Consider the following 14,655-nt stretch of genomic DNA (forward strand, 5'->3'; position numbering starts at 1 on the left):
AATAATGCACTGATAGAAGATGTGGAGTTTGAGGAGTTGGAAGCATGTGGCTTTCAAAAGAGGAAGCAATATTACCAAAGAGTAAAAGGAAATGCCAGGAAATGCCAAAATCTATTTTACTTCTACCAAAAGAAGTAAAATAGAGACCATAAGGAAGATGGATTTCAGTGATGGCTTGAGAGAAGCACAGGGAGCGAGATGAAGAAAAGGAAGAAATGAAACCAAAGATGTTATCTTGATATTTCAAGACACTTTCCTATAGGTTGCTTTGGAACATCAGTAGACAAGGAAAGGTGACAAAGATATAAGCCAGCCATTAATTTCATTACTCTAACTTCCATGATTTAGGATAGCATTTTTTAGCAGTCTGGACATTTATTGAATATGAAAATGTTGAAAACCAGACATTTTACAGACCCTGAAAGCATTAGTTCCACTCCAATTCCACTGAGAAGTTTGGCTGCATATGCAGCATACACTTAAAGATAGGCTGTTTCAGAAAATCTGAGCTTAGTGTTGCCGCCAGCTGTAAATACCAGGCTGATAGGAAATACTAGGAACTTAGCTTAGATCTGTTCATATCAAGACTGGGGAAAGTTAACAGGTCAGAACAAGTCATGGAAATCTAGTTCAATTGACACTAACTGTTTGCTTCTAAGTTCAGAATTATTTTTTTTAAATATTTCCTTTCTCTCAATAGCCTCCTCCTACTGAGAATTTCAAAATGCCAGCAACTGTCAATGAAGTATTCAATTAGTAACACCACACACTTACATGGATGGAGAACCCAGAGCTCCAAAAAAGGTGGGTAGCACTAAATACTCTTGTCATTATGATTTGTGCAGATATGTAGCATGTCAGTGACAAAATGCAAGAGTCCTTATACTTTTTGCCTCCCAGCCTACTGTTCTAGCTCTTTCAAGAAGTTTGTCCTTCATTGTCACTAATTACACCTGTGTAAATAACTAAGGTCTGTGCTGAAATACACCTGCTACTCTCACTATATGCAGATGGTCTTCATAAAGGCTAAATTAACTTTTAGTCTAGGTTTCTTTTATAGCCATTACTAGAATTTCAGAATTTTTTTCCATCAAAGTAAGTTATCTTTCTGCCTCAGAATAAGCCAATCAAACTGATAGGCAATTTGTGACACTGAGGCCAGCATAAAGCTTCTTGCACTTTCACACCTTATGGATTTAGTGCCAACCACTGATGCAAAAATTAAAGTAATTCAGACTAATATGATAATTTAAGTGACATACCAATTCCTCTGTCCATGTAAAAAGCCAGAATTATACCAGCTAGGGGCTTGGCTAAGCAAGAATTTAAGAACTAGTGCGTGGTATCATTAGAGACACATTTGTCAAATGTACTGGTCTGGGAAGCTAGGTGCTGATCTTCTGTCAAAGCAAATTCTTGGTTCTGGACTTTCTCTGACCTCAGAAGTCACTGTCCTTCCGTCTGCTGCAGTTTCCCTTCTTAGCCTGTTAAGTTTTGTGTTTGGTAAGGACCAGCTCTTTGCAGGTGTGTACTCTGCTTGGATTAGTAAGGTCCAAGGCTTCTTGAGATATCCAGACCTTACCAGGATTTAAGTCCTATTTATCTATTTCCTTATGTTTCACCTTGTGAGGATGAACTTGCTTAATTTTATTAAATATATGTTCATTTTCAGAGGTACAGTTGATTCAAATACAAGGCATAACTTTCCAGGCATTGCTGTACATAAAACTTACTGTATAATACACTAAAAGTACAATGTATAGTCTGAAATTTAGGAGGTAATTGTTTGTAATTAAACTGGATGAACAAAGTTAGGATGATTTGAAATGATCATAAATTGTTGTTGTGAACTCACTAGATGGGTACCAGTTTAAGAAATACATACAGGTATAATTTCTATAATTTTCTGCAAGAGTAGCAGATCCCTTGATTTCTAAAAATATTTATTGAAAGGAGTATGGCTAAGAGTTCTCAGAAGTAATCACTCTGGGCACTAGTAGATGCTTTATAAGCCACTAAGCAATTGAGACCATTTCCACAGCTTAAGGCTATAGCTACCCTAGCTAATTGCATTTTCTCATTTCACCACTGGTGAATCATTAGCACTGGTGGAAAAGGAAGATCTCATGGAGACAACTGAGTGGGCTTAATACCTTAGCATCTAGCCTTGAGCTAGCGTGGAGAAAAATGCATAATGTCATCATGAGTAAGATACTCAAAATCACCAACATACTGTAACAGTTGGAGACCCATCTTCAAAATAAAATTCCTGTTTTCACAGGTTTCCTTCCCCCCACCTCTAACCAAAATAAAGATCATTATGTTTTGACTCTTGAGAGAAAAAGTCAACATTTCATATACTTTCCTTTAAGCATTAACAGTACCTTGAACCTTCAGCTTCTTTGTTTTGCTTTACAACTTGAACACAACTTCTCCATCACAAAATTAAAGATTGAGCTCCTTGCATGCATAAATGGCTTGATGCCTTTGTAAGGGACATTTACTATCTGTATTCTAGAGGTACAGAGAAAGAGTATTGACTAAGTTTAAAAATCACAAGATGAAGTCCTGACCTCACTGACACCCACCAGCATCTTCCTTTTACAAACTTGAGTCAGTAAGGCCAAATTTCACCCAAGGTCTTCCTGACAATAAAATTGTTTTTTCTAAGCAGGAAAGAATTTCTCTAATTTGAAACTTGATTGCCCTAATTCATATATTATATTATATATATTTATATGAGTACCAGGATATTTTGCAAAGGTGAAGAAATATTCTTATTAGATGTCAGTGAAAGAAGAGGATCTGAGCAGAGTTCAGCCAAGTGATCTGTAGAGAAGACCTTTGTCCTAGAGGTAGTGTTGAAAGTTACCTGAATTGTCTTGAATGTAGTTGACCCACTCTGAATGTTTGCTTAAGCAACTATCAATCCAAAGAAAACCCATCATACCAGGTTCTTTATCTAAAGCTGCTGCTTGTGCCATTGATTAGAGCAACCCAGCCTATAAAAGTAGATCTTCTGGAGAGTACGATTTCTTTTGTTCTCCGCCCACAGGTTCTTTCTTATTTTGCCTGTTATTTAACATATTAACTAGTGTTCATTAAAATTAATGCTGAAATACTAACATAACTATACAATATAGTATAATCAACATTAAAAACAGTAAAATAAAAACACTGTTCTATTACAAAAATTGTAAGCTTTTCAAATACCCTTTTGGTCAGATATTTCTAAAAATAAAAGATTCAATCATTACTAGTTGCATTCATACAATTGTTAGTCATTCTCAAATTTAATTTTGCCCCTACATTTCTAGAAGTGTACACAAAAATTCAGGAGTTTAAAATCTCATTTCCAAATTCCAGTATAATTATTTAGAAATTACTGCTGAAAATTCAGTTTATTTTTGGAAAGTTATCACACATCTTTTCCCAAAAGAATTAAGAAGTTAATCACTGCATTCTTTGTAAACTGTGCATGATTTGATCACTTCTCTGAACAAGTGATTTCTTTTATACCCTCTATTACTGTGTGTTAGGATTTAACTTTCTCTAAGGCACGCTGAAACCTGTTCTTTGTGGTTACAAACAGATCTTGCATAAGCCTTCAGCATCATCTGAAGTGGACAGCAAACATGCAGGATCCCAGCAGCAGCCACCAGATTGGTACAGCTTGGTGTTCACAACTCTGACTCATCTTGCTGAACCACTGCAGACTCACCACCCAGTTCTCTTCAACCAGACTTGTCATCTCAGAGGATATAGGTAATACTTGAGCATTCTTTTACACATTCACAGTTCAGAAATCCTGTGTCCCTAAGAGGTAGTGAACATTTTTTATGTATTACTGCTTATGCACTAAACACCTGCAACATACATATAGGCTAAAGAGCACAGATGCACAAGGACAAGACACAGATAAACACTTCAAGGAACTTAGCAATATATTAGCATCAAGTAACATTCCAGTGAAAAGCAATGCTAAGTTTGTCACTGCTTGGGACAGACTTCTCAGCAGATACTTGGCCTGTGCAAGCTCCATGTTACCTCTGCTGTCTGAGGCAACTTCCAGTCAGTTCAGTTTTTTCAGCAAAATCCTGTACCCTGAATGCAAAGCCAGACCCAGACTGGCAGGGGCTGGCTTCCTGCAAGGGGCTTGCCTTTACCAAGGTACTGCCCCACTTCCTCTTAGGCAAGAGCTTAGCTATGTAATCCAAAAAATTAATGAATTCCTACTTGTATTTCAAATTTGCTGAGCTGATGGAGGGCTCGGGGTGGGTTCATAAGTGGTGAGATGTTTCTGGATACAAGTACAGCTCAAGGAAAACAATGAAACATGGATTCTGTGCAAGTGTCTTATAAAACCAAGGAGCCTGTTATCACAAAGGCTACAGCTCACATTTCAGTCCTATTAAGATAATTACACTCTCAGGAACAGCACAGGAGCAACCTAGGATAAAAGGCTCAGGTGCAGAAGGCTCAGTGGTTTTGGCTGCAGAAGAGAGGGATCAGGCTGGACTGAAAGCTATTAATTTAAGTTCAGATGTGTTTCTACTCCTACAATGCAAGACTGAGCATCTCTGGCTTCCATTCAGCATATCCCACGGCAATTAACTGATGAAGTTAGTGACAGGGATGACAAGAGTAGTACAAAAAGGGGGAAGGACAAAAGAAAGCTAAACAGGTAGAACACTCTAACTTCAGAAATACATGACCTTAAGTACTCTGCTGTGCATTCAGAGGAGTAACTACAAAGGATAATTTTAGCTGAAAAAAATCTTGTAACATTCTATGGGTAGAACTTTCAGAAGCTTTAATTGTATGTTTGATCTTGGGAGCAGAATTAGTCCTGTGCTGAACACTGGAAAGTTCCAGAAGTAAATTTGAATTATCTTTCAAGCTGACCAATTTAACACAGTTTATAATGGGAGACCCAAAACTCCTGTGTCCTAAGTCAAAATGCCTTGATGCAGTTAGGGAAGCAATTAAGTAAAGATTGCAGAATTAATTTTTGCATATAAACTCACTGGGTGGCCCACTGACCCATGAGCATGCCTTCAGCAGAAAGCAGCAGACTGTTGAAGACACAGATACCCCAATTTATGACTAAAATACAATTAGGATTTTTAAGCAAATTGCTTAATCTCTTCAGCACAAAACTGCATTTCATGCTCTGTATCTTTAAAGTGGCTATAACATTCATTTGCCACACGTAGCTGTTATAAATCTGAATTCATTATTATCAGTAAAGAAAGACATTTAAAAAATAAGGGTACTTTGCATGCTTGTAATGGGTTGAATAGGATTTTAAAGCTTCAGAACTACAAAGTCTATTCCTGCAAAAGTTTATGCGCATACAGAGCTTGAAGCACATAAGTAATGCTGATCTCTTTGACAGGCTATGAGTAGCTACACAAGTTTTGACAGGGTCAGTACTGTAAGGCATATATAGTATAGGACTCATCCATTAGAAATACATTCAAATGCATTAAATAAGCCCATATCTGCTAGCTTGCAAACTCATTTTAATTGTTAGATATTCACACACCATGTGGTCTTATTAACATGCATTGCAGACTGTCACAATTAGCTGCTACTAAAATAAATATAGTAAGAAAAATATAGCCTTATATAAATAACTTGCTTGACTTTCGTTTAAGCGTAGCAAAGCTTGACTATTATTGACTATTCAAAAGACATTCTTCACAGCATTAAGTCAGCTGGTTATCTACAATGAACTTGAGTTTTTGTACTGTTTTAGGTTTCTGCTGCATAGAACACACATCCTAAGTTAGAAAGATGCATCCAGCCTATCCTCTGACCTATAGCCTGTCCATCTTGTTGATCAATATACACGTTTTACATCAGGACACAAAGCACATTATCATATAAGAAAGCACAGGGATCTATTATCAGGGCACTGTGGAGCCTGGAAGCTGCAGGGAACTGGGGGGAGACTCCCAGGGCCCTTGGGGGCTACAGCTCAGTGCTACAGAACCTAAGCAAGGGAACAGGGTAAATCAGAGCCTAGGTCAAAAGGTATCTCCATGGTCATGAGGCAGGTCTATGGCCAAGCTGAGAAGTCAGCCTGCAGGTCAGGGTCCAGATCAACAGCATCCATAGCCAAACATAGACACAGCTGTAACAGAACCAGAAACCAACACTCCTTCACTATGGCTCAGGCAGAGCCTCAGGGCTGAAATTAAATAGAGTCCCCAGCCTGTGAGTGTGTGTGGAGGCCCCAGGTGAGGCTGGTCAGGGCCATTAAGGCCTATTTGTGCCCCGAGGGCCGTAACACCCATTACCCCTTTGCAAGATAGAGAATTTATTATTTTGTGTGTAATTGAGTTCAGTGAGAGCATGCATGGTAGGATAGGGCTCCTGATACCCATTATAGTGATAACACGGTGCTAAGTATCGGTGAAGAAGACCTTTAGGAGCAATATGTAAAGACAGAATACAGTCCCCCCTCCCCATCAAGAGTTTGGCTAGACAGAGGGGTTTGTAGTTTTAAAATGTATCATGGGATCTTTAAAAACCAAAATCAATTAGCATTTCAGATTTCTAACTGATCTTAAGGGTACTTAATCAATAGCCACTTTAAGAAAACAGACTTTATCCCTCTATCTTCTGATCAAGAGCTGTGATCTACTAGGAGGTGTGCTTGGCTAGGGAGGCCTACAAGAAGAAAGGATTTTGTCTGTGGGCCTGTTTTGGTAGAAGCCAGAGAAAGTTGAAGGTAGGGCTAGGAACTGAATAGGGGCAGAAACACCATTTTGTTATACAAAAGGCCTGGATGGGGCAGCAGAAGGTTTGCTTAATTGCTTTTTTTAAGCAGGGTTGCTGGAACTTTAGGGTGAGTGTTCAGGGCTCAGCAGAGGGCCGAACCGCTGGAGGCTCTGAGGAAACTGCTGCAGGGTTGTCTACTAGCTACTGTCTACTAGCTATAGTACCCCTAACGTGATAGTGGTGTTGGGATCAAGCAGTAACCTACTGGGGAAAAATGTCTGATCCTTAGCTAGTACAGCATGACACGAGGTAAATGAGAGCACGAGCTCCTCCGGCAGCAGAGAGATTCCTTCCTCCTGTCTCAAGTGTCATATCTTGGCAATGTCAGGAACAACTTGGAGGCTAAAAGTACAGGACAGATTTCTGCTGCTCTTCCCCTTTGTAAGCCCGTGGGATAAATAACTCTAAAGCACGCATTTACAGGGCCAGCATGTGACTGCAAACCTTCATTCTCTCTGAGAAAGAGAACTATCAGATTTAACAATGGAAGAGGTGCTGAAGTCCTGTGATTGTATGTCCACGCTTTCCATTGCTTTGTAAAAAACTAGATATTTTACTAGCAAAATGCTGCGTTGACTTCAAATCTCTCTCAGGTGTCCAATTCAGCATAGGGGCCTTCCCTAGAAAATACTCTTGTCTGCACCCCTGTAATGGGAAATCAGTATATGGCTGTAAATAGCATTCAGCAGGTGTCTCATTGTTAGTTTATCGGTGTCAGAAGTTGATGTGACACTGAAATTGGAAACACGGTGTAAAGGTATGCTATTTTGGAGAATGGTCACGCAGCAAAAAGCCCAGCTCTCAAATGATGTCAACTCAAGTCTTAAGTCCTCTGTCCCCTTCTCTCCTTCCCACCACCACCTTCAAGGCCTGCTAAGTTTCAAATAGGACTTCAGAGAGGAAAAGGCTGCATAAGCCTTACTATATTTTTAGGAACTGAGGAGAGCATAAAGTAATATTATAAACAAAAAAACGTTGAGCAAATTGTTTGCGGAAGAACTGGGCAGGCAGTCATATTGCTCTCTATCTGTGGCTTAGCAAATCCTTAATTTATGAGCTGAGGAAGGTTTGGCCGTTGTTGGTACGTGCTGGGGACAACCAGCAGCAGCAGCGGGGCTTGGGGTCCAATCTCTGCAGCACAAGCTGGCTTATTCCCTGAGATCACCCATTCCCGATTTACATTACACCTCACTAGCAAGACGTGCTAATGCTAAGGGAGAGGTGACTTGGCTCTCGGTAGACACTTCAGAGGATGCCTTAGGTTGGGTTCTGTCCCCATAGTGCTGTACACGTATGGTTACAGCTGGTGGGGGACAGGCGAGTAAGAAGGAAGCAGCAGCTCGGGAGATTTGATGTCAGTGGGGCAGGCAGGAGAGCTCTGCCTGCAGCGGCAAGAGTCTGGGGGCAAATCTGTGGGACACAGTGTGAGGGAAACATGGGGAAGAAGGTGTCCAGAAAGCCTGACTGGAAACAAAAGATCTTTAGATGGGAAGGACGCAGGACTGCGTGGGCTGGCCTGGATGATGGTCAAGCGCGTGGCTCTGCTCTCCTCACAGAGCCTGCCTGCAGGTGGATTTTCTTATCTTTCTGCTTGGTAATACTGTTCTGCATTTTCTGCTTGGACGTGCTTGGTTCTTCCTACAGGAAAAGGTATTTTTCACCAATGTAGCACGTGAAAAGCAATAGTTGTTAGGCTCTTGCTGATGTCCTCAGAAGACCAACTCATTGACGGTACCATTCTGTTTTTTCTTACTCTTGTTTATAGCTTCCAGAGGAAGTTTTTCCTTCCTAACCCACACAGCTGAAGGTGCGTTTGTGCAGCAGGGAGCTGCAAAAGCTGCGTCGCAAAAGGCCCGCCTAAATATTTTAGGTTTATATCCAATTATCGCCAGGAAAACCCTGCTAGGGGACAACGACGCGCCCGCCACAGCAAAGGGGGCGGCCCCGCCGGCTCCTGGCCCCGCCCCGCCCCTCGAGGGGCGGGGCGGGGGCGGGGCCAGGAGCCGGCGGAGCCGCCCCCGTGGCCGCTGTAGCAGGAAGCGGCGAGAGCGCGGCTGGGCAGCCCCCGTGGAAACGGTGGCGGCGTCCTGGGGGGCTGCCGGCGACACCCGGTGAAACTTTCTGAGGGGGAACCGGGGAAGGTCGCGTCCCGCCCCACCCTTCGCCGAGCCGGAGGAAGCGAGGCCGGGAGGGTTTCTCGTCGTTACCACCGGGCGGCCCCCGGCTCCGCCCGCCGCTGCCGGGAGAGCCGTGCGGGCGGCGGGGGCGGCAGCGCCGGGTGCCGCGGCCGCCTCCGCGGGGCGGCCTGACATGAGATCATCGGCGGCAGCGGCAGCATGGCCTCTGCCAGGAGCGGTGGCCGCACCGGGCCGAAGGACGAGGAGGCCAACGGCGACCTGGACCGCTCCCTGCAGCAGATGCTGCGGGCGATAGCGGAGGAGCGGAGCCGCGCCGGCGTCCGCCAGGAGATCAGCGGCCTCGGTGAGTCGGCGGCCGGGGCCTCCCCGCCGGGCTGGGCGCGGAGTGAGGCGGGAGCAGAGGGGCGAGCGCAGCGCCCCGGGGCCGGGCGGCACCCGGTGGGAGCGGGGACCACCCGCCCCTCTACGGCTGCGGGCTGGGTCAGTCTCCCGGTTGGCCGTGTGCAGCCGGCGGCGGTGGCCTGGAAACCTGTTGTGTGCTGCCGGGCTGTGCTGCTATGACGGGGGTGGGCCCTTTTTCCTTCCCAAGTCCCCGAGAACCGGAGAGAGCAGCTGTCTGCTCCATTGTCTGAGATGCCCTTGGAGAAAAATGGTCAGAAGGCACTACGCACGTCAGCCGATATTTTTTTTTTTTAAGTATAAACTATGTATCATGTGTTTTGGAATACAAACAGAACAATTTTTTTGTTACTCTTGCCAATGCATACGATCGTATGGCTCTCAAATGATGTCTGTAGATTTTTTTTTTTTCCTCTTCTGAGTCAGACACCTCCCTTCTCTGAGTAAATGACTTCACGCGGCTTGCCATGGTCTAGTAAGCACATAATGTTGTGGCTCTTGGTGGCCAATTAATTTTTTAAATCGTGGAGGTTTTCTTTAGCTTTCTGGTTATCTTGTTTATTTATATCTCGATCAATGCAAATTTCACATGACACATCTTTATTGAGCTTTTGGCGAAGCTTATGCATTGCAAAATAAAAGTTTGAAGTTGAAATTCAGTTGACTTTAGGCCACAGAGTGGTACAACACCTCCCTTAACCAAAATCCTTCGCACCAGGAAACTCTTCTGGCTATGCTAATGAATAGAAATAATTCATTTTTCTGTACAGCAATAGAGAACATAGAAGTTTTTGATGTGAGGAATGGTTTCTATCTTATTCAGAACTTTTGTTTATCCTGGACTGGACCTGTGCTCTAGGGGAATGAATGCCCAGAAGTCCTTGCAGGGTCAGGGCTTTAAGTTATGAACACTGATGTGCAATACTTCTCTTGTTTCTTCCATGTGGCCTTTATTAACGGCTCCTCCTTCCTCAGCTCATTTCTAAGGTCCCAAAAGTCTCCATTTCTGAGACTTCCTTAAAAATTCAGAATGAGTTTTTATTTGAGTTTTACTGGCTTCATGATGTGGATTGGTATGTGAAATCTCTTTGGTTCTCCATCTGACCTTTATGCATCAGTTTGTCAGCCAGTGCTTACTGTGGTCTCCCCAGGGAGGAATGGGCTCTCCCTTCTTTATTTTTGCCTTGCACGTAATGAAAGCTTGTGCAGACAAAGAGAAATGATGAGTCTTTCTTGTTTCTTTATGCTTTTTTCTAATGGAATTGGATCTCCAGCCTTTATGGTAGTGTAAAAACGTTACAGGGCCAAATAAAGTGTTGTGGCAAAGAAACTATAGACAAAATGGGGAAAAAAACCCACAAAATCTAAATGCCTGTGAGATTGCATTCATTGAAAAGCTGTTGTCAGCTCATGTTTGGCCATATCATGTTTGAATGAAAATAAAGACTCACAGGAATAGAAATATCACCATCGCTTTCTTTTACTGAAATTGGAAAAGGGAAAAACCTGTGGTGCCTGGTATGAACATAGAAATGCTTCCTCTCTGCTTGTGTTTGAACACACGTCCACAATAGCTCATCATGAGAAGTCCTGCTGTGTAACTTTGGGATAATCACACAAGTAATAGGACACCTCTCTTCTACCAGATGAAGACTTGAAAGGAAAACCTCAGGAGAACTGCTTAGCTTGTTGCACTGAGACGCTGATCCTGGCTGCGGATGCTTGCCTGTGTATGTCTATACCTGTGTGGAAATAGGTTTTATGTCACCACAGGAGTGCCTCAGATGTTCAGTTTTTATATCCAGGGAATGGAGCTGAACTTCTAGCTGAAAACACTGCAGTTTGCCAAGCCGTTATGCCTTTCCCACAAGTGCAGAGTCCTGCAGGTGGAGAAGTGCTATAGATCTCCCTGCCCTGGGCAGCTGCGGGTGTGATGGAGCTTCAGCTGTGGTGGTTGTGGGACAGCGTGGCGATTTTAATGCAGGGAGAATCTGTTCTGTGGTGGCTATTTCTGAGCAGAGTTGCTGAATATCAGTTCCCGCTGGCACTCCCCTTGCTAATCCCCAAGCACTGTAGAGTCACAAAGTAGGACCCTTCTCAGGATTAGAGGTTGCAGGCTCAGGTTGCCATAGGGACATTTAAATTGTCATAGCATCTGACCAGCTTTTTTTTAAATCTATACATATTATTATTTAAAGTTTGGGTGGGACATATTGGAAAGCTTCCTTAAGGCCTAGGAGACGGAGAATCTCTCTGTGCTATAAATCTCCACTTTTGTATATTGAAGGATTTTCCAAGATCTTTATTTCATTATGTGCTGCATGTTACCTGATATATAATGTTGTCACTCCCAGTGAATGAGTGCTCTTTTTCCCTATTCTGTGATTTATTACTAGGGAAGTAAATAGTTTAAATAGTTCTCCTAGGAAAAACACTGAGCTTTTTGAGTGGTGCTCGATAGAAATTGTAGATGAACAGAAGGTTATCAGGTGTAATCCTATGGTTTAAATTTATGCATGTCTGGACTGCACTAGCAAATGGTGTTGCAGGGCATGCAACATAGTTGGAATAGCCTGGGCTATTCTGGAATACGCTGGGCGCCAGCAGCACAGCAGGTGTAAAGGCTTTTCCTTGAGTTCAGTGCTCATGAAAGCAGTCACAGTCCTGTATGGGTTCAGGTGGCTAACACAGAGGTTTTGTCTGCTCTTTGTGCCTGGGTGCTGTTATTCAAAACAGTCCCAATGATCCAACATGTGGCATGTCACCTGTTGGGCTGCAGGATGAGCATACCCACAGCTGGTTTTATATTCGTGGTGTTTCTTTTTGTAATGGCCAAATCCTTTTCAGCGGTGTCAGTAGGTTAAACCTGTTATGAGTTTTTCCGAGTTCTCTTGAAATCAGCTGGCAAAGAGTTTGACCATGTTAAATTCTGGGTTTTCCTCGAGTGCTGTTAACCCCTCAACAATAAAATGGGTCTCGCTGGCTCATAATTTGGGCGGTCTCTCTCCTTTTGTCTGTTTCCTTCAAGTGAGGCCCTACTCCCCAGCCTAAGTTGGAAATTGCTTTTTTTCTGACACTGGGTTTTGGTGAGAGGAATTGCTTTATTTCAGGAATATCACATGGGCATTTGGACAAGTACTGTCCAAAAATGTAAATCCCCTTGCATGGGATTTTCTGTATTGTCCTGTTTGTGTAATGTAGAAAATATAGCAAATCGGACATGGCGCTTCAAAATAACAACTCATGTGTGACTCCTTACCAAGCTGCTTAGGGGGAAGGATGATGCGCCTCTGAGAAGAAGTTTCGGCTGGGTGTTAGTGTCGTCCAGTTGTGCGGAGTATTACACTAGTGTTGTGTGCAAAGCTCACTCTGAAATGTCATTTGTTAGAACATTTATCTGGCAAAATAGTTCTTCTGGGATAATGACAGACTTGCTGTATGTCTCCTCAGCCAGGCTGCGCCTCAGGCTCTGAAGTTACCTTTTTGGCCAAAGCCCTGAACTGGGAGGGCTTTATTTTTAGTTGTGCCTGAAACTACTGTGTAATGTTGTCAGATGCTTAATTTCCCTGTGTCCTGTCCTCCAGTGACAAATTGCCCTGCCTTTAGTGTAGCACAGTGTGCTTGGGTGGAGGTGTGACTTTGTGCGTGCTGGAACTTTATAGTGAGTAAGAAAAAATAAATAGGTAGATTTGAATAATGTCTTGAACAGTGGCTGATCGGTAATGGAGATGTGTAGCCAGGCGAAAGGTGAAGAAGTCTTAAGGATCCTGAGAAGCAGGTGGCTGCCCTGTGGGCTGCAGGAAATCGGGAGTAAACAAGTAGTTGAAAACTGCTGCCACCAGGCACTGAAGGTCTGTAATGGTGGTGGTCACAGGTGCCAGTGGAGAGGCCAGGCCCTGCAGAAGGCCCAACAGTCATATCAGCAATGAAGTGTTCCTTCTGTTTGGTTTCCTGGTGGTGGAGGAGGCGTTCTCGTATTTGACCGACTGTTGATGAGGGGAGGGCAGAGGAGGGTGTACTTGGCATAGGGACAGCAGGAGGAGGAACGTTCATCCTCAGAGTGTGAGGATCACTTGGACTTGTTTGCGCAGCAGTGCACCTCAGGGCTTGTCATGTGAGTAAAGACAGTGGGATGATTCATGTGCCAAATTATCTTGATGAATAAATCCTGGAAATAAATAGGTCTCTAGCCTTCCTGGGAGAAGGAAGGGTGAGGTAGCATGCAGTCAGTGCTCATGCACATGAGTGTTGTGAAAATATGATGGAAACATAAAGACCCAAGTGGGAAAATGTGGGTAGAAGGATGAAGAACAGTGGAAGAAATTTTTTGAAAGCAGAAGAGGTTAAAATGAAGAATTAAAAAGAAGAACGAATAATTTGGATTTGAAAGTACTAGATTCAGGTCTTAACTCTATCATAGTGTAATAACTTTTAATGAAGTTATAATATTCAAGAAGGATATATTTGCTTCTGAAACTTTGAAGAAAGTGTAGCCACTGAGTAGGTGGAAGTGTCTGCTGCGAATTTGCTGCAGTACAGAACTGGTTTGACAGGAGTAGCTTTCAGGCAGAAACAAAACATATTTTTCATTCATGGTTCTTCCTGGAGTTAGTTCAGTGAGTTGTCCAGTCAAAGGTGAGAAACTACAAAAGCTGGGAAGCTTTGTTTTCTTTTGATCTATGAATAACAAGAAGGTACGAAAATCACATCTGTCCTAAGAAAAACTTCAGGGACATATACAGCCAAATTCACTAACTATGGGTAATGTCCCCTGTAATGAGTTAGTTTAATATACAAATATGTTGATAAATTTATTTCATTCAACACATTTAGAAGGATTTAATTTGAGTTTAAAATACAGTTTTTATTACTTGTACCTTAATATTTGTACAAGTTCTTTTGTCCTATTTATGAAATGTTTTGCTGCTAGTGAATATGAAATGTTCAACAAAATAAAAAATGAATAGTCAAATACTGAAGAGAAAAAAAAGATACTAATGTAAATAGCTTATAAATAGTAAAATAAAAGTTTATGGAGTAGCTTTCTAATCAGTAAAAAAAAAATCACAACGTTCCAGCCAGGAAGAATCTGTATTTCTTTCCAGGAAGAGTTCTAGAAAGTACAAATACAAAGCAAGATCAGAACAGATTATTTAAATCAGAGTTAAAGTAGGTACTTTGAAGTCAAAGTGATTTAACGAGCTCACCCTGGGTATTGAACATCAGATTTGTGTTGGAGAAAGATGAGCAAATAGCAAAGAAATTCCAGTGCGAAAATGGGTATAATGTCTTTTTTTTTTTTTTTTTTAGAGGTAGAAGGGGAAGATGA

At 42.5% G+C, this 14,655-nt stretch overlaps 1 protein-coding gene across 5 annotated transcripts in view; it reads left to right on the forward strand.

The window, feature by feature from the left end:
• The first annotated feature begins 8,893 nt into the window (after window positions 1-8,893).
• Window positions 8,894-14,655, forward strand: part of KIAA0930 (KIAA0930 ortholog) — an 80,686-nt gene continuing 74,924 nt past the window's right edge. For all 5 annotated transcript variants that reach the window (XR_007767235.1, XR_007767237.1, XM_050904708.1 and 2 more), the window contains exon 1: window positions 8,894-9,270. Coding sequence is in view for 3 of the 5 variants with exons in the window: in XM_050904708.1 (XP_050760665.1) it covers window positions 9,126-9,270 (145 nt within the window). In the remaining 2 variants the exon portion in view is untranslated. The remainder of the gene's footprint in view (window positions 9,271-14,655) is intronic.

The sequence above is a fragment of the Gymnogyps californianus genome, chromosome 1 (genome assembly GCF_018139145.2).
Source record: "Gymnogyps californianus isolate 813 chromosome 1, ASM1813914v2, whole genome shotgun sequence".
Classification (NCBI taxonomy): Eukaryota; Metazoa; Chordata; class Aves; order Accipitriformes; family Cathartidae; genus Gymnogyps; species Gymnogyps californianus.